The sequence below is a fragment of the Meleagris gallopavo genome, chromosome 10 (assembly GCF_905368555.1).
Source record: "Meleagris gallopavo chromosome 10, MGAL_WU_HG_1.1, whole genome shotgun sequence".
NCBI lineage: Eukaryota > Metazoa > Chordata > Aves > Galliformes > Phasianidae > Meleagris > Meleagris gallopavo.
In genome coordinates, this window is record NC_139413.1 from 24,020,699 (window position 1) to 24,047,551 (window position 26,853).

A 26,853-nucleotide genomic window follows, 5' to 3' on the forward strand; every position below is an offset into this window, starting at 1 on the left:
CATGCTTATCAAAGGAAGCTGATGTAATGCTGCCGACTGAACCAGTGTTCTTATACCTTCTTAAATGTGCTCATGTTTTGATAGATATGCTTACACCTTCCGTTCTCTTTCCTGTTGTTTCTTGACTGGGATGTGCTTTATTTGTGTATGCTGTCCATGCGATCTAAAGAAATGATTGTACCAGAATTTAAACTGAATTTTCAGCTTCGTGTTTTGAACCTGAATGTTGCTTTGATTAGATTGCAGCTACAGGGAACTGCAGGGAACATGCGAGGGCACAGAGACTTGAATTGGACTGGAGATTTTGAATACAACTGATTCTAAGTTGTGAGTCCTGCAGTGGAATTTCTTTCCTCTGAAAGCACCAGAAAGCTGTAGTGACAGAAGCAGTGGCTGCCTCACACCATGCTGGGCACAGCCCTCGGCTTAGCGGTGGATCGGAACACTTTGGGTAGGTTTGACGCCGGTTCTGGTTTTCCTGGGGAATTGTGTGAATTCTGATGTTGGAATTGGAGACAGGAGATCTTAAGTTTGGGATATGTTGATATAAGAGGATAGGGCAGGAGGAAGTGAATGCTTAGAAAAAATTTGTACACATTTGTAATGTGTAAAGGTAGTTATCTTTGCAAGTGAGATACCTGATTTTCAGTCCTGCTGGGTAGTCTCTGTGCTGTGAGATAGTCCTGAGTTGGCTGTGACACCTTTCTGTGCCTCTGTTTCCCCATCACTAAAGGAGGTGTAAGACACTTCTTTTGTAATGTGCAGCAGTACCTCTGAATGCTCTATGATATCTAAGAATTTTACAGCAAAAACACGGAGAAGAATACTCTTCTGGAGGAGGGTGAATCCTGCTCTCTACCTCTCCCTCTTGGGCTGCTCCAGTCTCTGCTGTGAGCTGGGGATCCCTCCTGTTCCTCTTCTCTATCTGAAGACTGGGGTGAAATGGGGGATCTCCCAGCATCAACGCACTTTGGTCTCCTCCCTGAAAACAGAGCGTTAATTTTGTTGTATGGTTTCAGGGTGCTGTAATAAAAAAAGAGGAGCAAGCAAATCCATTCTGGATCTCTGAATCAGTAAGACTAAGCAGCCAGCTTTGCTTTGTTTTTGTTTTTGTTTCAGTAAAAACATACTTCCCACAATAACTTCTGCAACTTACACGTGGCACAGAGGGGGATCAGTTCCAGTTGATATGAGCCTGGAAGAAGAGAGGGAGGAAATAACTTAATTGCTTTAGACTTCAGTTCAGCTGGAATCGAGAGGAAAGGATTGGTGTGCCTTTCTTTTTTTTTTTGGAATACAACAAGAAGGTCGTGTTCTTGGTGAGGAGAGATCTGCAGATTTTGTGAAGGTACAGTACATTGCAGGGCATTCCCAAAACAGGTGGCTTTGTATTTAAAGAAGTAACTCTGCTGCCAGTGACAAACAGCTGCGTTGTTTTCTTGGAAGTATTGGTGCACTTGGAGCATGCTGTGTTATAAACAGCGTGCTCCTCTCTTTTTACCAAGGGAGAAGAAATAGGAAATGTGAGATTTTGGGGCTAACCGTGACTGGAGCGATTTGAGGGGGAGTGCTTTGATGTTTAATGCTATAATATGGGACTTAGAAAATACAGAAGAGATTGGGTAAATAGGTGTTATGTTAAACGTTAGGGCTTTGCTTCTGAGATGTTTGTCTTTTCACAACCTTCGTACCCCTGGTCTCTGAAGATCAGCTGATGTGTTTAAAATCAGGGGGAAGTAAAGGGGGGTAAGATGAAATACACAAAATGCTGTGGATCTGTCTGCTCCTGGCTAATCTGAACCAGGCCCCCAGGGAACAAGAGGACATTCCCATCTGGAATTCAGATTTGGTGTTGAATGCAGCTAAAATGAAAGATCTAGTAACAGGCAGTGCAGCTGCAATGCAATGCTAAAGCACACACCGCCTCTGCTTCTGTCAAATCCAGCGTGCTTTCTTTTGGCATCTCTCACAGATCTTGCAAACTGCATTGACAGAAAGCAGTGGGAGATCATTTCTTGCCCAAGTCTTTATATTCAGACTATAGCTGCTTCCTCTTTCCTACTCACATTTTCCCATATGGTGACTTTGGAAAATTCCTCCCTGATTTCGCTGGGAAGTGCAGAAAACTCGTTGGTAGGGGGTTGCCTGTTACTCTCTCTGCTTCTGCTGCTCACATCTGAAACGGATCTGGCTTGGAAAGGGGAGACTTGCTCTGAGCTCAGCGCATGTAACTGACATGGCATGAGCCGAGGGAGGCTGTGGGAGCACGGGAAATGTTCTTCTCCATTCATCTGATCTCTGACAGCAGAGGTGAGTTTCTCAGCACTTCATTGCTCTAAAAGCTGGATGGTCAGACCCCATGCAGCAGCCCGTAAGTCAGCCGCAGCTCTCAGAGGGGACGTTCAGTGTAAGTCACAAATTTGCTTAACCTATTGATATTGAAGGAGAGGATGTTTTCTCAGCTGTGTGCATGTTGTGTGAGAACGTGTGGAGAACCAACAGATACGGTGGTGAGGTATTTTGAACATGATTCTGCTGTTTACTGAGGTAATTGTAAACACTGAGAAACTACAGAACTCCTGATGCTTCAGCTCACTTTTTGAGAGGTTCCTTGTGCAGCATGCAGCCCCTGGGGCTGTGCAGCAGCAAAGTGCAGAAATCAGCGGTGGTTCTGTCTGGACTCAGAAAGATGCAGCCGCAGAAAACTGAAGTGGCTTTCAGTGAAACTTCAGACTTTGGGTGAAAGAGTCTGATCCCCTGACAGCAAGGGAAGAGTACTCTTTCCAGTTGGTTTTGAGCTACTCATTGCATAAGGTTTCTTAATAAGGATTTGGATTAGGCTCATGGGAATGAATTTAAATGGAGCGACTTTCTTCAGGCTTTCTTTGAACTGAAAGAAAAAGCCATGCCTGGTTTTACTGCCTGCACTCCAGATGCAAGCAGATGTTTATGTATCTGAAGTGTCTCCTGGTGATACCAGGGCAGCATTCCCTTCAAAGGCATCACAGCAGCAGCATGCATATTGAAGGCAGTGGAGTGAGATTGTTTCAGCAACTTTGCTGTATATTTGATGCAGTATTTCATGGTTTTTTTTTTCCTTTATTTTTTTTCCTTAACTAGTTTTCATGCTAATTGTTTCAGCTATAGTTGTGGAAATGTCAGCATGCAGCAAACATAGAGCCTGATACTAACAATGATGTAACTTGATATGGAAAGTGTTGGCACTGTTACAGCAGGGCTGGGTTTGATCTGTATGCAGCTTTTTTTTTTTTTCCCTTTAGTTTTGTTTGTAAACACCTGTAAGAGGAAGTGATAGAGGGGGGAAATATTTTGCTAGAGATCTGATATATCGTACTTCCCGAGATTATTTTCTGGGATTATTTTCTCTAAGATTTCTGAAATATTTTCTGAGGTTAGGTCACCAAATACTAAGGATTTTACTAATCCACTCTTGGCATACTCATATGGCCAATTTTGATCTCACTACTAATATCTAGCCATATTGCCGTATAAGGAAAACCATCTGATCTCTGGTATGTTTTATAAAGGAGATTAATTTCATTATATTCAGCTTTTACAGATACGGAAGCTGTGGAATAGAGGAGCAGGGTAAGAGGGATCAAGCAAACAATGTTAAATGCTTAAAATTACCCAGCATGTTTGTAGCAAAGACCAGGACTAAACCAAAACAGTCCGTGTCTCAAGCCAGAGCTCTGTCCTGTAATGTCACCTTCTCTTTTTTCTTCAAGTGTAAGTCAATGTTTAAAGACATTAACTCAAGATTTTCACAACTGTGACTCACAGCAGGATTTCCTCGGTGCTTTCCAAGTGCTCAGAGCCTGGGGAATTTCAGCAGGTGCAAGTGACAGACCCTGGGGCTGCAAAGGGAGCGGTGCTGGTACTCCCAGCCTGGCCTGGGGGGTGAATGGAGTACTTATTTCACACTGAGATTAAGAATCCATTCTGTTTTTTTACCTTAGAAGTTCAGCCTAAACAGGAATTGCTCATCACTATCAAATAATTTTTCAAAAAAAAAAAAAAAAAAAGGAAAAAAGCCATGACTAGTTCTGAGTGCAAATCATTAAGTGTGAAATCTGAGAAGGGCAAGGAATGAGGCAGAGGGCTGGGGCAGGGCCAGCTGGCTGCTGGGCAGATGCTCCACCGCTGTTTGCACTATTTTAACCTGCTGCCAGAAAGATGAATGCTGAGCACCAGCCAGGCCTTGGAGGTTCAGGTGGGCACTGTCCAGGCGCAGCAGGAAGCCCATTTTGGAGCTTGGCGCTGCGCTGTGCGGTGAGACAGCCCTGGCAGGATGAGGCACTGTTGTACCTTAGCAAGACTCGCTTCCCTGTGCATCACTGCGTGGAACAATGTGACAGCAGTTACAGAAATAACATTGCATAACCTCCTGTATAAATCTCCGGGATCATCTGGTGTTTCTCAATATGAAAAATGCAATAAACAGTGTGAGTGGTCAGCAATGGGGCGGGGGTCCCACCTGGGGACCTGTGGGGAGCTCAGGCCTCAGCAGCTGGGGTGCAGGGCCTCAAAAGCACCTCAGAGCATGCGGGAGAGCAGGAACACCTCAGGGCATGTGGGGAGAGCAGGAACATGGTTCCCTCAGCTCAGGGCGGGTGCTGGGCCGAAGGCTGGAAGAGGCTGGGCTGCTGGGCCGCTCCCGCCTCGGGCTGACCCATCTCTCTGTTCCAGGGGCGATGCCAGCCGGCGGCCGGGAGCTGCTGGTGCTGGGGCTGCTGGCGCTGGGCTGTGCCGCCGCCAACGACTTCCCCGAGGGTGTTGTGGGGCGAAGGCGCCCACCAGGCCCGGCCCACGGCTGCCCCCGCGACTGCGGCTGCACTCAAGAGGGAGTCGTGGACTGCGGTGGCATCGACCTGAAGGAGTTCCCGCTGCTGCTGCCTGAGCTGACCAACCACCTCTCGCTGCAGGTAAACGCCTGCGTCACCCATCCTGGCTCTATCCTGCCTCCTTGGTGTGTGCTGGAAGCAGTAGGCCCGATGCTGGTGCTGCACTCAGTTCCCCTCGCCCACCTGTGGGTCTCCCACCATCTCAGGATCTCCCATCCCCACCCCGCCATTCCTGTCCCAGAGCAGAGGGGAAATTTCGTCTTAATTCTCTCCCCACACATCAAGGGAGGAAAAAAAAAGGTTGGATTTCATTTCTCCTTATTCTCTCCCCAGGTCCAGAAGAGGAATTTTTGTCCAAAGTAAGAATTGCTTTTTGCGGTGAAGGCCTTTGATTTTGAGTTGTCTATGAAAAGCATGGGCTAGACTCCTTTAGTTAATAAGACATTTTCTGGCAGCCCTACATGGGAGCAATATGGCCTCAAGTTGCACCAGGCAGGTTCAGGTTGGATATATTGTCCCTGTGGCACTGAGTGGTCAGCAGACAGTATTGGCAGTAGGTGGACAGTTGGACCAGATGATCTTACAGGTCTTTTCCAGCCATCATAATTCCACAATTCTACATCTTAGTTAAAGTATTGTAAGCTGAGTGTGCCCAGGGGAGCACCTGAAGCTTGGCTGGAGCCACCACAGGCCCAGGAATGGTGCCCAGAGAGCACTGCAGCAGTGGGTGGTGCTGGCCATGATGTTCAGACAGCTGGTACTGCACTCACTGTGCTTTAGCCCTTAACCTTGTTTATTGCCTCTATTTACCAAGGCTGGTCAATGGATAGCATGCAGATTTTGTACAGTGCTTTCCATCCAAGTGCTGCGTAGTTAGAAAAACTGTGATATCAGCTGGCACTCTCCTCAGCAGATCTGTTCCAGGCATGTGCTAGGCATGGCTCCTGCCTCTAATGCCCAAAGAAGGAAAGCTACTTTGGAGCAGCAGCTGTCACTTTTTGTGTATTAGCTTGGCTTCCAGTACAGCAGGTCCTTTTTCAGTCTCCTAGATGCTAAAACACTCAATTCGTAAATGGTCTAAACGTTAGTAAGCTTGTCAATGAAAATCTGACAGTAGTCACTCCTAGCAGTAAAACCAGTGAAAAGGAGTGCAGTTTGACTCTCTGCTCATGGCAAGTTTGCAGTGGGACAAAAATCCTTCATGTTAAAAACAACACTCAAATTACAGCAGCAACAATCATGAAGTTTCACGGTGCCAACTTGTAGCAAATGCTTTGCTGGAACTTCAAGGCTGTGGCAAATGGATTATAGGTCTTGCCAGGCATGATCGCACTCTGTGCTACCAGTGCATAAGTTGGATATTTATAGGGATGGACACAGGCTACAGAATTTGTTTCAGGCCTTCAAATGCTGCTGGGTTTTGATGTATTGGTTTTGAGATCCAAACCTGACTCATTATGGAGAGAAAGCTGTTGGCAATGATTTGACATGGTTGGTTCTTTTCCAAATTTTATTGAAGTTCACAGTCTGGATTTTATTGGGAACTTTCTTGGACTACTTAGCTGATGATTAACACTCTCTGTTTTCTTAGAACAACCAGATAGAAGAAATCTTTCCAGAAGAGCTTGCTCGTCTTCACAGACTGGAAACTCTAAATTTGCAAAACAACAGGCTGACTTCAAAAGGTAAGGTGGAAGAGCTGTGAAGTGCACAGAACAACACCAGCCCTGTGACAGCTGATAGGGAAAGCTGTAAGACTTTGTGAGTTGACTTGAATGTAGTGGTTTTCTGTAAGCATCCCACAGATCGTGAAGGCATTTTATCATCTGAAACATAATTATCAGTGTATAAAAATGCAGTCATACTGAACCAGTGGAGGAGACTGGCAGCAGCACTGTGTACTGTGGCGTGAGAGCTTATCCAGGAAACTCCAGTCCCTCAGGCACATTGGTGCAATGCACTTGAGAACCAGAAATGTCTACATGCTGAATGATTTCCTTTTGACTGACCTTGTTTCTTAATCCACTTGTTTAGTTCAGTCAGTCACTGCAGTTTAGTCCAGTTTGGTCCTTGCTGAATTAAATATAATACAAATAATATAGATTACAAATAAGGCAAGTTCTGCCCTTTAAAAAACACTGTGACTTCTGTAGGCAGGTGTTGCTTGCTAAGTCTAATGTTTATTGGAGAGACCTGACAACTGCCCAGTCAGGAAAGCAGAGGAAGTTGTAGTAAACAGTAAGAGAGCAGGGTACACAGTACAAAATATACAATTGTTAGCTTTCATGTCATCCAGTTGCTCTGAATGCTCTTTATTGCAAAGACAGGGAACAGCTTTGACTGAGAATGCAGACATTTCATGGAACTCAAAGCATATCACTCTTGCATAGTACAAGGAAGACTGCTTAATACATTCTGACTTTGCTATTATTACCTTTTGGGTGTGCTGTTTCTTTTACAAACCTCAGCGCAACCCTAAGTTTCATGTATGCTTTGATATGGGAAATAGCTTCACCTTTCACTTTTGGTTATCTAAGTGCTAGATGAAAGTGTCATTTGTACATTTGCCATTTTGACTGAAATAGTGCTTGTGTGATCATCTGGGTGTGGAGCAATTCAGCTGAAAAATAATAATTATTGGAACTAATCAGTATAATAATAATAATATTGAGCTGGATCAACTCTGGGCTGGTTACTGCATGGCTATATGGATTGTGGGGAAACAGAATGGAAGAGGAGTTACAACATGCAGCTACTGATGTTATGATGGCAACCTTATAGTCATAGATTATACTGATCTGATCATTAAACAACCTCGGATTATGTCCTGCCAAGAGAAGTTATCTGCAGATTCATCTAAAAAGTGACAAAATAAACTTCTCAGATAGCATGGTTGCTGAAGCACTGATAATCAGCTGTACAGCAAGTCTATACCTGCTCTGTACATGAATCCTGCCAGAGGAGTTGGCCACCAGCCCTGCCTGCTTAATGTTTCTAATGGTCTTACATTGCTCTTAATGTGCTGTTTTGTTTTGTTTTGTTTTTAATAAAAAAAGCAACAATAGGTCTGAAACAGGTTGTTTCAGTGCCAATGAAGAATATTTAAATCTTGTTTTAAAATATTCTCTGAAAGAGAAAAATACCCTCTGGTACTTCCAAGCAGGGAGGCAATGGGATGCCATTGTTTCTGATCAGAATTCTTCTTGTTTTTAAGGGCTGCCAGAGGAAGCATTTGAGCACCTGGAGAACCTGAATTACCTATACTTGGCAAACAATAAGGTAAGAGGCTCAGAAGGCGTTCAGAATTCTTTTCTAGTTAGGTTCTGAAATCTCAACAAGCAAGTCTTCTATTCTTTTTTAAAATATATATCCTGTGAAAGTAAAATTGTCCTAAAGTGATATTCTAGTGAAGGTTCATTTAAGGTCAAGGCAAGCAGTGAGTATTATAAAAACTTAGAAGGTACACACAACAGTGTATTTTCAAGGCCTACTTTGTGAAAACTTTCCCTTGTGTGCGTAGGCAGGCATGGAGAGCTTCTGCAGTTTAAATTGCCACTATTCTCAGTAGGCTTTGGATCAGCTGCATACACAGTTGGTAGCTGCCTGTATGCAAATAAGCTGTGGGGTAATGGTGCAAGGTGTTGTCATCTCATCAGATGAGGCTGGGTTGAAAAATCTGTGAACAAATACATCCTACTACCTGTGCATGTATGTACCATCAAGATCAGCAAAATGCCATCTAGTTTTCCTGGACCCCCATTCTCATTGGGTTTGTTGCAGGGGGATACCCACACAGTGGGTATTAATTACCTGCTCAGTTTCACATCTTCTTCTTTTTCTTCAATGAAGAAGATCACAACTGGGGGATACAAGTTGGATGTAATGACAGAAGAACACTTCTCTCCCTGCCAAGGCAAGGAAATGCCTTCTCACATATGTTTATATCTGGAGGTTCCCATTATGGCTTTCTTTTTCTCTGGTGATCCCCCACAAATATTTGCTACAGAAGGAACTAGAATACCACAAGAAATATATGAGTTGAAACATCAGACAGAGCTTTTTTTGCCTACAAATACCCTTCCCTTCCTCTCTCTCTATATATACATTTATATACGTACATTTATATGCATGTCTGCACATATATTTTATTATCCTTTTAAAATCTGTGATCCTTTGATGTTTCATTTATATACACGTGGCCACACTCAGGTTTCAGCCAGGCCAAGGCATTTTCAGAATCATTCCATGATTTTCTGTATGGAGTTATTGAGAATAGAACCCATTATTTAGTACAGTAACATTGTGTTCTTTTCTCTCTTTCAAGCACCATTTCCATATAACAATCTTGGCAGTTAATAACTCCATAAAAAGGAACAAGCCAGACTGTGACTCATATTCCAGATCTTTGCACTCCAGTTTTCCCTGTGTGACAAAACAAAATGTTTGGGGTTTCTGGCTTTACTGCAGAGAGAAAAGGATCCCAGTAGAAAATGCAAACATCAGCGAATGTCAGGACTAGTTATGCTGAGAAGTTGTGGACCCACAGAAATAACACATTTCTTTATAAATCACAAGCCAGGAGAAACCATATTGGCTTCAAACTGCATCAGTCTGCCCTGGGAAGTGCTGCAGATCAAGTAACTGTGGTGTCTGGAGGAGAGCAGGGATTTGCTGGTAGTTTGCTCCTTGTTTTATGGGTTATCTTCACTTGTGATCCCATCAGATATTATCTTTCATTAAACGAGCTTAGTTGGTTGGAGAAATGAAATATGATAATAGACTAAAGTGGCTTTTTAGAATAAGTGCTTATTGGATGCAGTAGTTTCCTTTTGAATTTTTCATCACACACATAGTATGTATTAATCACATCGTAGCTGCAGTGAGCCTCACTGATAACTGAAGGCTCTCCTACGCAACTGCAGAGCACGTCCTGAGCTGTCACTGTTATTTACTGTAAGCTGGTGATTTTGGTGGCAGAAGTTTTTCCATCTCCAAATATTCCTGTAGTTACAGGGTCCAGTGGTTTTGTTTATACCAAAGCTTATGGTAAGCAAGAAAATTTGTTTCAAACAAGTAATAACTTTTTTATAATCCTTCTAAACTCATTGCTTTACTGTTTGTTATTAGTGGAGAAACAGTATCTGCCATATGGAAAGGAAGATTCAGTAGTAAAACTGCAAGAAATTGCATCTGCAGAAATGCAGATTGCTTCTTATTAGGCAACATATCAGATGAAGCTACTCAGTCACCTTGGTTTTGCTAAGTTACAGCAATCCAGCATTAATCCTTCAAACAATCAGCCACTGGAGATCAATCAGTCTCATGACTGAATGCTGAAATGCCAAAGATGAGTCCTGTGCAAGCGAAAACTCTCTTTGAATGAAACTTTTTTTCTTTCTTGTGGTTCCGATGTTTCTCATTTCACATATCTGAGCCATTTCTTTTGTTTTGTGTAAGTTATGACCCAATAGAATGGGTTTCAGGAGAAAAGCTTTAATGTGCCACCGTATATGAAAATGATTAACTCTATTTCCTGTTTTTTTCACTGTTATGTCATGATATTGACTTAGTTCTTTCTGAGGCACTGTCAGACCTTCCTAATCAGATATGGGTCCACCTGCACGATATCCTATTTCCCAGGTCAGGAGGTGACAAACTACCAGTAAATTCGAGGGCTTTAAAAAACAAAAAAAGTCAGTATCTCTGTAGAAGAGTCCCTCAAAGTCCTTCAGAGTGTACATAAAGTATTTGATCAGTTGTCTCACTAGTACTATAGTTAACACATGTAACCATGGTAGCACATGCATACTGCAATTCAGTAGTCTCCTATGTATGCAGAAGGCATAAGCAAACAAGAAGGCATGCGAGACTAAAGGCTCATATCCAGCACAGCATTGTGCTGAGAATTTCTTTCCCAGGGCTTAATTTTCTGGGTTCATACTTTCCACAGAATTGCCCTCCAGCCCATAAAAATGCAACCTGTATTCTTGGTATCTAGATGAATAATTACTACTAGCAGCCACACAGTGAAGATTGCTGTTGTATTACCCAAACATTCTGTAAAACTAAGCTTTTTAATCATTAGTTCTACCTTCACTGAGTTTTATTCAGATACAGGTGTTCCTAGCATTTTTTTTTAAATCACTGATGGAAATAGCAATAGACAAAAGCAAACAGGACCCTCCCTACCTCTCTTCAACTGAAAAGTTTGCAGAGACAAGAACTTTTCGTATTTTGTTTCTGATACCTCACTTGTTTAGTGAGCAAGGTATCACTGTACAGCTTTGAGATTCCATTTGATATTTCATCATTTGACTCAGAAGCATCTCTGCATTTTGGGAACCTGGATCCTTTGGAAGAGATCATTTTAAATGGATGCAATACTGGTAGACATGTGAAATGACATTCCCAGCCTCGGAACCAACAGACTTTCTTATGGGAGTAAATAGTAGGCCAGTATGAGGTGGGTTGGATTTTTTTGGCTCACCAGACTGAGAATTATGAACAATAATAAGCATGGCATTTACTCTCAGAATAACAATTTCTTGACTTCTTCCACCAAGAGACAGGATGCTTCCAAGCAAAACAAACATTCACATATCTTGGAGCAAAAATCTGTCTCCTTCCTGGAGAGATTAGCAAGTGAGGACAATTTATTTTTTAAATTATTTTTCATGCAATATGCATTCTGTTTCAGAGAAAAAAATTTGCAAGTGTTTTGTGTACGGTCTAATGCTTGCTTAAAACGTTGCATTTCATTGAAATTCACATCTATATTTCTCTTTCAGCTAACAGTGGCTCCAAAATTCCTACCAAATACCTTGATCAGTGCAGATTTTGCAGCCAATTATCTCACTAAGATATATGGGCTCACATTTGGACAGAAACCAAACTTGAGGTAAGGGATTGGGGAGTGAAATAAGACTAGAGTTCCGACTGCTTGGAGGCTCTTGATAAGTTTAAGAAATTTTCTGGCTAAGCCGTTTTATTGCCTACTGATATTTTTTGGAAGGAAGCTGACTACTTGTTAATCTCAGCATGAAGGAACCGACAAACACATTCCAAGGGCTTCTAGTAGCTGCCAAATACTTTTGCATAGATAAAAATTAAATTATTTCCATTTTGTTTGTCCTTCAGCAACAGCTTTAGTTTCCCAAAATGTGGATTAATAGTTAGATATCCCCATTTTTTAATAATCCATTCATTAAAAAATTAGAATCATGTTGGGAATGCAATCATCAATGCAGTTGAGTATAACTCAAATGTATTCAATCTAAGCATAGTAACCTTCCTTCTCAAGTAGTTCATACTCTCTGGTCTGATTTCAAAGGCCTTTCTGCTAGTTTCAGGTTTTGATTTTGTCAGCTGGAGCCAGTGTAATGCCTTAGTCCATCTCAAATTCAGCTGCACACAGACAGACCTCCTGTGAGATACAGTTTTTCCCAAAGGCATTTTGAGTAACTATTTATATGGACACTACAGCATCTAAATCCTGCAGAGATGTCTCAAGCTCTATTGGTAACAATTTATGCATCCAAATTCAGAACTACTTAAAAATGGCTAACCCAGTTGAGCTCCTGGAGCCCAATCTTATGATGAACTGAAGAGCTTTCAGTTCCCTCTGGTTTTCATTGAGAACAGAAGCTACTCAGTACTTACTAGAGCTCTAGTCTCATAAGCACTTGGTAGATGAAAAGACTGCATCAGGCATTGGTTTCAGACAATATCTCATCACGAAAAAAGCTAGATTTATACACGTTCTTCCTTAATCTGAGTTACATAAATTACTATGTTCCAACCTGTATTAAAATTCTTGCACTCTTCAGAAGTGATTTTCACATACTTTCCCACAACAGCACTCATTTTAATCTTCTGAGAATTGATTCATCAATTTCTGAGTTTCTGTACCCAGCAGAGTTAATGATCTTAGGCTCATTATTTGAAAATAACATTTTCAGAAAGGCAAATATTTATGAGTTAGAAGCACAGCTGACCATGAAAGGTGAACTGTATTTTCATGTGGCTCTGAACCTCCTGGAGTGTCTGATCATACTATTGTGTTTCCATACTGAGCCCTTCCTTCCTTTCCAGAAAGATGCCAAGTTCTCTGCCACCAGTAGAGAGTCCAAGAACAAGCTGTAAAAGAAAACTTTTACACTGTACTCTTTTGCAATTTCAACCTGTGTCCATAACTTTAACTGACTACTGCATCTTGGGTACACACAGGAAATGAAGGGATAACGGAAGTATGTAAAATCCCATAATTTCTTCTGTTAAAAAGAAATCAAATTAATTTGTTTAGGAGTTAAACCAGTGAAAAGCAGTAATTACTTCACAGAAGTCAGTTGCTTTATACAGAATTAAGTCCTGTGTAAGGAAGATAAAATCATTTTTAAAACAGATTGGAGAAACTCTTTGGCGAATATTAAAGGTTAAAAGTAAGAAGGGAAAGCTAGAAACTATCTTTTTCTTTAATGACCAGAAGGTCATTAAAAAACAACTCATACAGATTTGTTCTTTCTGACGTTATTGTTTGCCCTTTTGAATTCTAGAAGTAGAAGGCAAACTGTTTCCTGAGGTATTTTGAGCCTTCACGGGAGCAGAAAGAATGGAGGGGTGTGAAACAGCCTTTCCTCAAGAGATCTGCAGGTTGATTTTGCAAGTTGAAGAAGCCCAGGTTTGACTCCAAATAGAAGTTAAGATTGGAGTTAAGGAGATATCTTAAGAAGTTAAGATATCTATTAATCCAATAGGATTTCTGACCTTTCGAGTGAGGCCACCACACTGCCATGTTTCATTTCTCTTAACCAAAAGCAAAGCCAAGTCCAAATGGCAAAACTGAAATGTAGACTTAAAAGGAATGCAGTTCCAGATTTACATTCATTTTCTTGTTAAGAAGATGAGGCTATTTGTGAAATTCACATTCACATCCAGGATGGAATTTAAATAGACCTAAATTTCAAAGAGTATTCAGATGAATCATTTGGTTGTGCATGTATATATATGCCTTGCCAAATTAAAGGCCATGTTTTGATAACAAATCTAATTAAGGGAAGAAGAATAGGCTGAAATACAGTTCTTAAACAGCTTTCTTTTGGTAAAATGAACAAACAGATCTAAATATCTGTTTGATTTTATCATTTTTCTTCTTCTGACAGGTCTGTTTACCTTCATAACAACAAACTTTCAGATGCTGGCTTGCCTGATAATATGTTCAATGGCTCTAACAATGTGGAGATACTCATCATGTCCAGCAATTTCCTGAAATATGTTCCGAAGAATCTCCCTCCAGCATTATACAAATTGCATTTAAAGGTAATGACACCAGAGTTTTGTATTCCTTTACAAAGTACTGTGTTTGTGTGAGATTCAAACTACACAACCAAGCAATTTCATTTCCCTTGAAAACATTCCCAGGCCCTCTGTAAGTCTCATCTACTATGCTCTCAGCTGTAGCTATTTCACAAGTCATTACTATTTTGTTCATAAGGAATCGAGTGTTTTTGCAAAATATCACAATGCTCACAGGGGAAAAAAATCACTTTTCAGTGTTGTCAGGGGGAATGAAAAGCATGTACGTGAGACAGTACTGCTGATATCTTTCTTGGGTATAATCACATGAATGCATATTAGTACAAGAAGGTACATCATTCTTCATGGCCATTCACTAATTGGACTCCTGGTCAAGGTTGTCACTGATGATGGTGTTTTTTCTGACAGCTGCTTACCCATTAAATATTGGCTGTGCTCACTAATTGCCATCATGGAGACTGCTGTTCCCTAGCATCAGTGATATTTTGTTTGCTATGAACTGGCAATTCAGTCAACACAGAAAGTTTGGATCAGTGAATCTTCACTGCTACAGCTTCTCCAGCAATCGTGTAATGCAGAAGTTGTGGCATATCTAGTCTCCAGCATTTTTAATTCTATGTCATCTGATTTTGATAAAAAATACTTCATAACTGTCTGTTCTTAACTTTGTTAACAATGGGAGAGCTGTAGTGGTGGGGAATCCTGGTTCTGTTTGTTCCCAGTGTTGACAGTTCCTTGGACGTCTGTAGACTGAAGTCTGTTTATAGAATCATAGAATCATAGAAGAGTTTAGGTTGGAAGGAACCTTAAAGATCATCTAGTTCCAACCCCCTGCTGTAAGCAGGGACACTGCCCATTAGACCAGGTCATTCACAGCCTTGAATGCTTCCAGAGAGGGGGCATCTGCAACCTGAGCAACCTCTTCCAGTGTCTCACCATCCTCAAGGTAAAGGAATTCTTCCTAATATCTGGTCTAAAACTACTCTCTTCCAGTTTAAAGTCATTTCCACTTGTCCTGTTGCTACCTGTTCTGTTCTCTCCCCAGCTTTCCTGTAGGCCCCCATTCAGGTAATGGAAGGCTGCTGTAAGGTCCTCCCAGAGCCAAATCTTCCTTCTCCAAGTTCTTACCTTTGCTTCCTGCAGCTTGGGTGGTGTGGCTAGAGCCTGTGCCTGTGAAGACTAAGGCAAAGAAGTCATTCTTCCAAGCCCTTGGACTTGTGACATTCTGTGTTGCCTCCCAGCTTCCTTTTCCCTTTCATGCTAAATCCCATTAAAGTCTTCTACAAAACTTCTACAAAGACTTCTATGGGTTGAAAAAGGCAAAGGGTCTGATCCTTTAACCTTCTAGATTTTGTTTGCCATATTTTGAAGTTATTAAAGCCCTGGATTTTGTTGCAAGTGATCGTTATCTCCTAAATGAAGGCTTAGCCTTCAGGGACTGTTCTTAGGATTCTTCCCTCTGTCCCAGCTGTGTTCAGGGCAGAAAAATGAAAGAGGGAAACAAGCATTTTGTTTTCAAGTGCACTGCCTGTCATCTAACTGGGCACAGTTAACTGAACATGGCAGTGAGAAACAGGATACTGATTGAAGGAGTACTTGTAGGTGTGACACATCTTTTTCTTTCACTCTTCACTGTGATCTGCAGCCGAGTCTCTCTGTGATGGTATCCACTTTACATTAACTGGGACTGTGCCTAGTCTAATCTGCTCCTCACATTATTGCTTGTACCTGAAGGGTACTGGAACAGGCTGCCCAGAGAGGCTGTGGATGCCTCATCCCTGGAGGTGTTCAAGGCCAGATTGGATGGGGCCCTGGGCAGCCTGGTCTAGTATTAAATGTGGAGATAGGTGGCTCTGCATGTGGCAGGGGGTTGGAGATTCATGATCCTTGAGGTCCCTCCCAACCCTGGGCATTCTGTGATTCTGTGAAGGGTGGGAGATTAAACAAATTCAGTTTCGATGTTTTATGTGTACTTTTATAATTCCTACAGTTCCTGTATGAAATTCATAAATGGAATTTAGTTTTGTATTTTGTTCATGTCTGCTGGCTGGCTACTCAAAAGCAGCACTAAGGCAATAGGAGTAATTTCTTTAGAATCTACATTGCAGGAACTGTACCATTTCAAATGTCAAACACTGAAAGGATGGCTGGTTCCCAGCTTCCAAACTAATTCTTCTTTATGGTAAAATCTGTCTTAGAAAATTAAGAAATTCTGAACAAACTACAGGGCCACTTGCTTGGATTATACTGTAGATTTACATATATGTGCAAGGACTGTATGAATACAAAATGAAACCCTCCTGGAGTGCCAGACTGTAACTTCTTAGCCTAAAAAATTCAACTGGATATCAATTACTGTGCTTAGTTGTAATACTTTTTATCTAGTATTTGTTTCTTAGGTGAAATTAAAACTTCCTGTGAAACACCTAAAGTCTAGCTCTTTTGAAATTTAATTGCCTGGTAATAGCTGAGCAGAGCCTGTGTGTCTTACGTTGTTTCATGCTAAATAATGTGCGATGTGCTTCTGATGACCCTAGAACAACAAGCTAGAGAAGATTCCCAAAGGAGCCTTCAGTGAACTTACAGGCCTGCGGGAGCTGTACTTACAGAATAACTACCTGACTAATGAAGGAATGGACAACGAAACTTTCTGGTGAGATTCAGAACTGTAGTTTGCACCTGTGTCTGTCGCCTCCTCTGGTATAGTAGTACATCTACAAAAAAAAAAAAGCATAAGTACTTAAAAGTACACTTACTAAAAACTGTGCTGTTATGCATTCCTCTGCTAGGTCAAAATGAAAAGACATAGATTCAGATACTGTCATTGAAAAGCAAAGGCCTTGGTGAGTGGTTTGAATTCACACATCAGAGTTCCATTATACAGAACACTGAACATCAGACCGCATCACTGCTTGATTGCTGCAGACCCAATCACAGGAGGTGCTAATTGCCCTCTGAGAAAAGGCAGTCTAGAATGATGGTGCAGGCTGCTCTCCATTTTTCCAAACAAGACAGAAGTGAGGCTACTTGAGACGTCTCAGTTCCCAGGGCAGTTCACTAGGAGCTTAAGGCCAGACCTTCACCTTTGCTATGTCACTTATGTTTTGTTCTGTTTTAGTGACTTGCAAGCAGCCACAGATACACAGCTGTGAATTAATAGCTGCACCCCAGTGTGTAGGCATTGCTGGAGTTACAGGGGATGTAATGGTCCTGCTCAATGGCCAATGCAAAAGCTTTTCTACAAACTGGTACAACTGAAATAGCCTTTGACTGTCCTAAATTTACCCCTTCTGTTTGCACTGAGTCCTGCCCTGGTACTACCTGAAAATCCAGACCACATAATCTGTCCTGCCTATAACTTGCCATGAATCCTTTTCTGGTCTCTAAAAATGGGAAGCTCTTTTCCACGAACCACTCCCAGAAACCTCCCAGAGTCATTTACCTTAGTTTTGCTGTGTCACCCTACAGGTAATGTTGGACATAACATTTCTGTTAAGATGGTGGTGAACACGGTACAGTGGCTATAGCTCAGGCAGCAATCACAGTCAGCAGGTGGGGGTGGATGTTACTCTTTGCTGTACAGTACCCAGGCTAAGGAAGCATTACAGACTGCAGTTATGAACTGTTTTCCCCAAAAAGTATATTTGCTCATTCAGACTATACTTGGAGAGCTCTGAACAACAGTGTAGTAAACAGTAAGTAATGTCTGTAATGTATTAGTTCTTGTATTTCCTGAGAGCTTTCTAGTCATCTGCAGAGGGTTACGTAGTGCCATGCAGATTACAGTCTCCTCACAGGAGCACCTCAGTCTTGGCATGCAACACCACTGATCCACATCCAGTTGGTATAAGTGGCTGGTCTGAGGATTTATTTTAGCTTCAACTGAGTCTATGGAATCCAGATTCAGTAGCTTACACAAAGCAGATCTACCCCTGACTCACTTCCATAATACTGGAGGGTCAGGAGAAGTTCAGTATCTTAGTCTAGGACACTGAATTAGCATTGCTAATTTTCATTACAGTAACATTTCATCATCTCAAAAGCAGGCCTACTTTTCAGTTTAAATATACAATTTCAGAGAGACAAAAATTATTCAGGCTGTTTCTGTGAAATTGACTGTAAAATCCTAGGAAAGGTTGATGATTGTTTCACCTTGCAGAATCTAAATGAAGAGTGTTTTCTTTCCTGCTTTTTCAAGGAAACTGTCCAGTCTTGAATATCTGGATTTGTCCAGCAATAACCTCTCACAAATCCCAAGTGGTTTGCCTCGAAACATCGTCCTCCTTCACCTGGAGAAGAATGCAATTAAGGTGATTGGTAGAGATGTCCTGACCCAAATTAAGAACCTTGAGTACCTCCTGCTCCATAATAACAAATTAAAAGCCCGAGGTATTCACCCGTCAGCCTTCCAGGGCTTGAAGAAACTGCACACTGTCCATCTGTACAACAACCTCCTGGAAAGGATTCCCAGTGGGCTGCCTCGACGAGTGAAAACACTCATGATCTTGCATAACCAGATTTCTGAGATTAATAGGAATGACTTTGCTACCACTTACTTCCTTGAAGAGTTGAACCTGAGCTACAATAAGCTCAAAAGTCCCCAGATCCATCGGGAGGCCTTCCGTAAACTGAGGCAGTTGAAGTCCTTGGATCTTTCTGGAAACAATCTCAACACGGTGCCCTATGGCTTTCCAAAGAACTTGCAGGTTCTGAAGCTAAAGGAAAATGAGATAAGTGACATCCCAAAAGGGACTTTGTCTGGGATGACAAAACTGCGGGAATTATATTTGAGCAACAATAAACTGAAAGTAAACTCAATTTATTCAAGAGCATGGAGGGAGCTCAGCAGTCTCCAGGTAGAAACATCACCTTCTCTTATTGTGCTCGTAATGCTAATGTCCTCCTCTGTCTGCCTAAGCCAGTTTATGTGGCACCAATAGTAGCTTTGCTTGGAATGCATGTTTTGGGCTTGCATTTTAAGTGCCACATGCTCTGTTTCTAGCAGCTGAAAGGTTGTGCTGTTGTGCCAGAGGTGAGTACCTCCCACTGCTGACCGGAGCGGTGGTCCACCATGTACTGCTAATTCTGGGAAATGTTAAGACATTTTTGTTTCTCAATCCTAATGCTGTCCTTTATTTTCAGCTACACATTAATGAATATTGTCATTAAAATTGAAACTGTGTGTTTGAAATAGCTTGTCTTCCAAAAGATCTGAAATCAGCTCTGAAGAGAGACGAGAGGAAGAGGGAATGCATAAACAAAACCACTCTTAATTCTCAAAGCCCCCACATCAGCTTATAGTCAGACAGGCCAAGCTACAGGATTTAGCAGCTCAGCTGGCTAAGGCACCTGGATAGCAGTTAGGAGGTCTGGATTCAATCAGCAGTCTCATCATTGCTTAATTGTTTGAGAAAGTTAAACACAAACCATAAGGCAGTCAGGAACAATCTCATTTGTGCTGTGCAAAATGACCTTTCAGAATTGTTATACTGGCTGAAGGATTTGTCTGCATTTCCTTTTAGGTAACAGCCTGTTTCCTGCAGTAAAAGGTATTACCTATGTCATCTGGTAACCACCTAGGATGCCTACTCTTAGGTCACTGTACAAGCAAAATTTACACATCTGAGAGCAGATAAGGGATAGAAGATGTGGAGTGTATGTTTTACTGGCTCCCAGTGTGTTTTCAGACAATGTAAACATTTATCTGTGTGAATATCTTCTGTTGTCTTGGAATAAATAAGAGCTTATTTTTCAATTAATGTAAATCAGCAGTGCAATAATAGCATTTGTAGCACTGTTGCTTTGCATCAGCTGTAGATGTGGTTGATGATTCCAGTGATATATTTTGTATTTGTTTGGTGCCTCTGTGACACGTGTGTGTGCACATGTGTGCAAATATGTCAGAGAGAGAATGTAGTTGGGAAGGAAGATGCTGATGAGAATTGTAGATCCTGGCACCATTTAACTGCAGTAGCTTAATTAAATGCAATCATTGTCACCTGTCTTTTTTTTTTTTTTTTTTCCCTCTACACAAAAATAGGTCATGAGACCTATTGCCAGCTTTAGCTATTGGTTGGAACTAAAAAATTACAAGCTTACCTTCTTGAAAGGCCTGATTCATTGCAGTTTCACCTCTCTTTTATGCTGCTGTCGCTCTTTTGTAGTTGGTGTCAAGCCAGAGTAATGCATTGCTGAATCAAACTCTGGCCCTTCAGCTGCACCTTTTCCACAGCAAACCCCACTCATATTAAACAGGATTAAGATAATAGCACGTATGCAAGATTCTGTTAAAACTAACAGTCTTTTTGTTGTTGTTGTTGACTTCTTCTTGAGCAGCCTTACTACTTGTTAAGTATTTCCATGATAGTACGTATTAATCTTTTTTCACCATGAAGGGCTTAGCTCTGCAATAGGTTAATGAGTTGGTGCACTGGAGATTTGACAAATAACAATCAGGTCTAAGATCCTGATTGTGCAAGTACTTAGCTGCAGTCCTGTCCACACTGTTACCATGGAAATCACTGAAGACTGTTTGCAATTGCAAAGTTAGGCATTTGCATAATTGTTTGCCAGACTGGGATTATGTTGAGAATAAGAACAATGAAATCATAACAATCGTCTGCAGAACTGGAGCTGAATAATGTGGCTAGTATGTCAGCTTGGGAAGTGCTACATATAGCATATAACACTTCTTTTAATCAATTCTTTGCTGAAAACTTTTATAAGGAAGTGTCATGACCTGTAGTCCTGATGTCTTCATACATTGCTCTGTGTGAGAATACTTCCAGGTGTTTGTATGTGTGATTGTATCTAACATAATCATAGCTAATGAAGCATTTGCAGTAGCAGCTTCCAAGGACTTCCCAAGCATATCTGAAACCCAGTCTGCCTGTAATTCACTGTAAGTAGTTATGGGTTAAAGCCTGAGGACAGAGATAAAGAAGTGTTGGGACTGCTTAACAAAACAGCTGCATGGCATGTCCTGTGAAATCGTGATGTTAAATGGTAGCACAAGAAAGCAGAATTGCAGCAGCCACCTTTACCTTGATGCGAGTTAGATGAACTCAGTTTATGCTACAGTACATATCACTTCAGTTTTCCTCTATGAACTCAAACAGAGTTTTCTGCATGGATGACACCCTACAGTTTCCACTCTGCACACAGCGTTTGTTCTTTTCCTGACCTCACCAGAAGGGAAAGGTGTAATGAGCAGACTCACTAAAGTAATATCTGAAAAATAAAGCTTGTTTCCAGATGATTTTCAAACACAAATCCTGGATAAAGCTTTACATTAACATCACACTTCTGTACTGTTATCATCCTAAGTTTTTTACAAGTGCATTATACACATATGAATGTTTGTATATTTACATGTATATATACATAAAAACAGTGGATAACATTTAGAAGGAGAGGTGTATGTATACAGCCAGCTTTTGAAAGCTCATTTGTTGTTAAACTTCTGTTTTTGGAGTGTTGCTACTATTCACATTTGATTATTTATTTAACCCCTTGTTGTCTCTTCCTTACAGTCACTAGACATGGCTGGCAACCAGCTGACTTCGATCCCCTCAGGCCTGCCAGAATCTCTAGAGTATCTGTATCTTCAGAACAACAAGATCACAGTTGTTTCAGAGAATGTTTTTGAGTCCACACCCAAACTAAAGGGAATTTACCTCAGGTGAGTTCAGGCTTCTACTTCAGCACACAGGATTTTTCTTTTTTATTCACTTTATTGTTGCTTACTTTCTAGAAATTATTTAAAATTTTAACTTTCTAAATGAGCATCTTTGTTTTATAGAAATTCAATGAAGCTATGCTCATCTGCTGAGGAAAGACATGGATATATAAAACGTGCTCTTCAGAGAGATTTTCCTTTCTTTATGAGAATGGATCAGGCATGTTAGAAATTCTGGGAAGTTAATGTTTAACACTATCTCATATTCCAATATTCAGACTAAAGGTTTACAGCTCAGTTATAAGACTACAGCTCTGCCTCTGTCTGCCACCCCTGGCTTTTCATAGTGTACAAAAGCCTCCTGTAATGAGACTTGCATGACTAATCTTGACGTGGTGCGCTTTTTTGTCAGAAACAGATGTCAATGTTATCAGCTATCACAAATGTGACGATTATGCAACTAAATTTATAAAGATTTTCTGTTTTTTTTTCCCTATTCTGTCAACTGGATGAGAACCTTGTTTATTAAACCTAGTATTTTTACAAGTGGCAGGTGCCAAATTTGTTTTACACCAAATGTAAACTCACAATAAAGTAACTTTAAGCAGAGTTATTAAGGACTTAAGCACAAGAAGGGAAGCCAGGATCTGCCCTAATAATATATTCAATTTTAATCGAACAGAACATTAATGAAAATAGTGCTTGGAAGTAACTTATGAAAACCTATGGAATATGTGATTAAGCTGATCCCATGGTTGTGTTCAAAAAGCCTGGAATGCCCTTTAGCACACGACTAAATGTGGCCTTGTTTTGTCTGTATGCAGCAACACTGTTCTACAGTTTGGAATCGTACCTTTTTAGATGAAAGGTTCCATACTAAGCAAATAAAATTAAAAAGTCTGGTGTAAATTAGAGCAGTCTGTCTATTCAGCTGCTCACATTTATGAGATTTTTGTGAATGCTTGGACACAAACCAAAAACCACATACCACATTCTATATTTCTATATAGAGAGAGAAAAAAAGAATTTGCAGAACTGTTTTTTTGCTAACATGGTTAGGAGGCAACTCCACCCAAATCAAACTGTATTTCCTAATGGCAGGCTATTAATCCCTGTAAATAGTGTGAAACAGAAACATACATCTGGAATATTAGACAAAATACAATTTGAAGCATGTTCGAAAGTAAGAATGAAGCAGGAGATGTGAGGGGTTCTGAAACTTTAGATTAGTTTATTTGCATTTTTGGAAAACAATGTAACAGATGAAAAGTTTCTGCATATGTTTCTAAGGAGATTCTTTGCACCAACGTTGCATGTATTGTAGCAGAAGAATTCAGCTGTCAAGGGATAACATAGAATCTCATGGAAAAGCAAGTTGCACTTTGAAATGTGGGCTATGAAGCAGATGTCTTTTCTGCCTGTGAAGGAGAAAGCAGTATGCCAAGAGAAGGAGTTCCTCCCCTACAAATTCTATGATTTTTTTCCTTGCAGAATACAGTTAAAGAGGTGGTCATATGGGCTGGGGCAGAAATCTTCTGAGAGCTTGAGTAATGAACTAGAAATCAGTATGAGATGCTTAACATTTCCTATTATTTTCCTGCAAGGTCCTTTACAGTGATACATAGTACTGTCAGAAAGCTTTGTTCAGTCTCTGTGTTTGCCTGCTTCATAACCTTTACCTACTTTCCTTCTCTTTTTCTGTCCAGAGAAGTCAGTACTCTGCAGCTCAGTGTGTCTGGAGGAAAAAATAATGATAGACCTGGAAGGGGGAACACTGGTTTTCAGCTTTGGCTTTTTATTGTCAGCCAGGACCTTTGCACACTGTTGGGACCCTTGAAAGATAATTATCTTCCCATATTCATCGTTCTACAGTTCTACGTTGTTCAGTTCTACACATGAAGAATTCAATGCCAGCATTTTAGCAGTTCTGCTTTCTTTACAAAGGCTTTCATTTCGAAGTGCTGTTGTGTGCCACTGTAAAATTAGAGTAACTGCTGAATGATTTCCTCCTAGTCTCCTCTCATTTCTCTCTTGGATATGGAAACGGGTTTATTTTAACAGGAGAGTCTTTTTTTGTTTGCTTAAAGGTTTAATAAGATTGCAGTTGGAGCACTGAAGGTAAATACCTTCCAAAGTCTACAGCACTTACAAGTATTGGATATTGAAGGGAACCTTGAATTCAGCAACACTTCAAAGAATAAGGATGACTCAGAAGAGGAATTAGAAGATGAGGAAGATGAGGAAAACTGAGATAAAATGTGAACTCACACAGGCACACCATGTGGAAGGTAACAGCTGACGTTTAGTTAAATCACAGACTCAGTTCTCAGACTCTTGTGTAAATAATTCCAATTTACAAGTATGATTGAAACCTAACAGGAGGTGTTTGAGCTGTAGGTTCAATAACTTTCACCCAAACATGACCAGAAATTGCAGAATCCAAAAAGGCAGAAAATACATTAGTTTTAAAATGAAACAATCAGTAAATATCATCGTTTTATTGGAGGCAGTGGACTTCTCATGGTGACTCTTGCTTATAACCTTAAAGATACTGTAGATAAAGATTGTGGATCTTATTTACTAGCTCTGTTTTTTTTCTCCTTTTTTACTTTTATTTTTTAATAAAGGTATTTCATAATATTATTAAGTAGCTAGTTTAAAAGCAAAATAAAGAACAAACTGCGAAGTTCAATGATGCAGAAGACCATGTGAGCTGAAAGTGGATTAAAAAAATAAGACAAAGGAGGATAGACCCATCAGTGTCTGTTAAACGTGATGCTAAGAAGTAACATCTATTTTAGACAATCCTCAAATCACTGACCACTGGAGTGTGTAGGAAGATAGTACTATACTTGGAATATTTCCTATGGAAAGAATATCCACTTCAGGTCACTTTGGGAGACAGTACGCACAGCTGAATTGATGCCTGGTTCAGGATAGCCATGCTTAAGTTCTTAGAACAGCCTATGATTTGCTACTGGTAAGTCTTGGCAAGTGTACATCGATCACTTCACTCAGACTTACTGAAAAGCCTCTGGGCGGTTACAAATTGTGTTTGCTGTTGACTTTAATTCCAGACTGGTAATCCTGAACTTAAGATCTCAGTATTCCATAACCAATCTGGCTAGCCACTCTTCTGTTTTCAAAGGCAAAAGAAACAATGAGGATAAATTGGTATTTGAAGAGTATGTATTTTTCAATAAGGAAAGACATCTCTTAAGCCTTTCATGCTTAAAAGAGATGATGAGTTTTGAGGTACTACTATTTACTACTGAGGATTTAAGCTCCAAGACTTTGAAATTGAAATAAATGTTCATCTTAGTCCCAGATCAATATTTTGTCATGGAGAGTGATACAAGGAATTGCTAGAAGTAGTGCTAATTCACTGAAAAGATGATGAGGATTGGAAAGGACAGAAGCTACTCAGAAAGTCGAACAGTAGACCTCCAGGCTAGGCTATGTCAAACCTTTGTGAGAAAAAAAAAATATATATGTAATCCAATATAATTATTAGAATATATGCAGCTTTATCAGCGCATCTGTGGTTTGGAACACGTGCAACTTTTCAGCAGATACTAAACTTAGACTGTTATGAATTCTGTATTTTGTTATGTAACTGATTTTGTTTTTCTCTTGTTTTGCAGCAAAGCATATGGAAAATTACATATATTTCTATGTGTATATATCTATATAGATATATATAGAACACTTAGCAGAATGTGCAATGAGTTATACAGAAACTGTCATGGCACTGGGCCAGGCTTATGGAAGACAGTGTGTTGCAGTGCCTTATTCAGGGAGAGACCCTGAATGCCTTTCCAAAGCTTCCAAATCATCTTATACAAGACCCAGGATCATAAGGGATTGCTTTGGAACTCACAAAAGCTGGCTTTTGTTCCTTGTTGCTCTTCCTTCACTGTTTCCATCTGTAATAACAATATGGGACTATTTTGAACACATGCCTTCAAATGCTGTTTTTGTCACTGCATTTTAAGTGAACTATGTATTATGCTTCTTTTCTTTTCTTGCACCCCAAAGAAGCTGTTGTTGATCAGACGAGATGGATATTTGCAGTAGTTTCATGTGTGGAGCAGTATATGAAGCATTTGGGTCATCAAGCAGCAGCAATAAGTCTGGATTAAACTATTCATCTGTTAGAACAATGTGTATATTTGGATGAGAAAAAAAAAAAAAAGGCTGGATCCCATAATATTTTATCTCTACTGCCACTGCCTGCAGTATATGCCTTTCTAGAAAGTTTTTAAGATACAACAATTGATCTTATGAATATATATAAAAAACTTATGCCTACTTTCCAAAGGTTTGGTATAGTTTGTGTGTTGCTATTGTTTGACCATGTGGCAGTTGTGTGAATGTCTCAGAAGATACGTCCAGAAGACTGAATATCAGAATGCAGTATGATATATGCAGTAGAATTTTTTACATATTTTATATCATTTATGTTAAGAGTCAGAAGCGAGACTAATGAAGCAAAAGAGATAAGTGAGTGGAAACTGTGAGGTGTCAACAGAAATTTCTTTGTTTATTTCAAGTCTTATGACAGTACTTGTTCTCCTAATCTCTTAATTTAAAACCTCACTGTTGAGTATTTCCAGGTCCTGTCCAAATATGGAAAATAAAGAAACCAAGGAGAAGAAGATTTACAGAGGTATTAGGATGGCAGGGTTCCTATTTGTTTATAATAGCCTTCATCTGAGGTGGCTAATATGTTTGAGGAAATGCTCTTTTCTTTTGAGGATTTCTGGTTGAACACATGTTGTTTTGCATGCTGTATTCCAGGATTTACTTGGAAACAGTTGGCTTGCTTTTTAACCAGCTGTTTTTCCTGATGGAGAAGGCTTAATTCCACACTCTCCCCTTGGGGTCATGTAGCACATGACAGTAATTTCAAGCTGATATTTTCGTAGACAATTTATGATGGTCATAAGTCACAGAAAGGAAGATTAATTATTGAAAAAAAAAAAAAAAAAACACAAA

The 26,853-nt window shown here is 40.4% G+C and overlaps 1 protein-coding gene across 6 annotated transcripts; it reads left to right on the top strand.

Annotated features, from left to right (window-relative positions):
• Window positions 1-207: 207 nt before the first annotated feature.
• PODN (podocan) lies at window positions 208-26,853 on the top strand. Of its 6 annotated transcripts, XM_085232083.1 has the most exons (12): window positions 217-451; window positions 1,120-1,348; window positions 4,711-4,946; window positions 6,457-6,550; window positions 8,080-8,144; window positions 11,654-11,763; window positions 14,024-14,180; window positions 16,715-16,830; window positions 18,376-19,033; window positions 21,710-21,858; window positions 23,943-24,143; window positions 25,500-26,853. In XM_085232083.1, the coding sequence occupies exons 3-11, from the start codon at window positions 4,716-4,718 to the stop codon at window positions 24,103-24,105; spliced, it is 1,743 nt and encodes a 580-aa protein (XP_085088209.1). In that variant the 5' UTR covers window positions 217-451; window positions 1,120-1,348; window positions 4,711-4,715; the 3' UTR covers window positions 24,106-24,143; window positions 25,500-26,853. The 6 variants fall into 6 exon arrangements, with proteins under 6 accessions (XP_010714407.2, XP_085088209.1, XP_010714409.2 ...); XM_010716105.4 differs by lacking the exon at window positions 1,120-1,348 and having other exon boundaries at window positions 208-451; XM_010716107.4 differs by lacking the exon at window positions 217-451 and having other exon boundaries at window positions 1,033-1,348.

Coding starts and splice junctions, on each gene's coding strand:
- PODN (XM_031554910.2), top strand. CDS start 2,347: ATGGTCAGACCCCATGCAGCAGCCCGTAAGTCAGCCGCAGCTCTCAGA. Junction 11,764..14,023: donor GGACAGAAACCAAACTTGAG/GTAAGGGATTGG, acceptor TTCTTCTGACAG/GTCTGTTTACCTTCATAACA. Junction 19,034..21,709: donor GGGAGCTCAGCAGTCTCCAG/GTAGAAACATCA, acceptor TCTTCCTTACAG/TCACTAGACATGGCTGGCAA.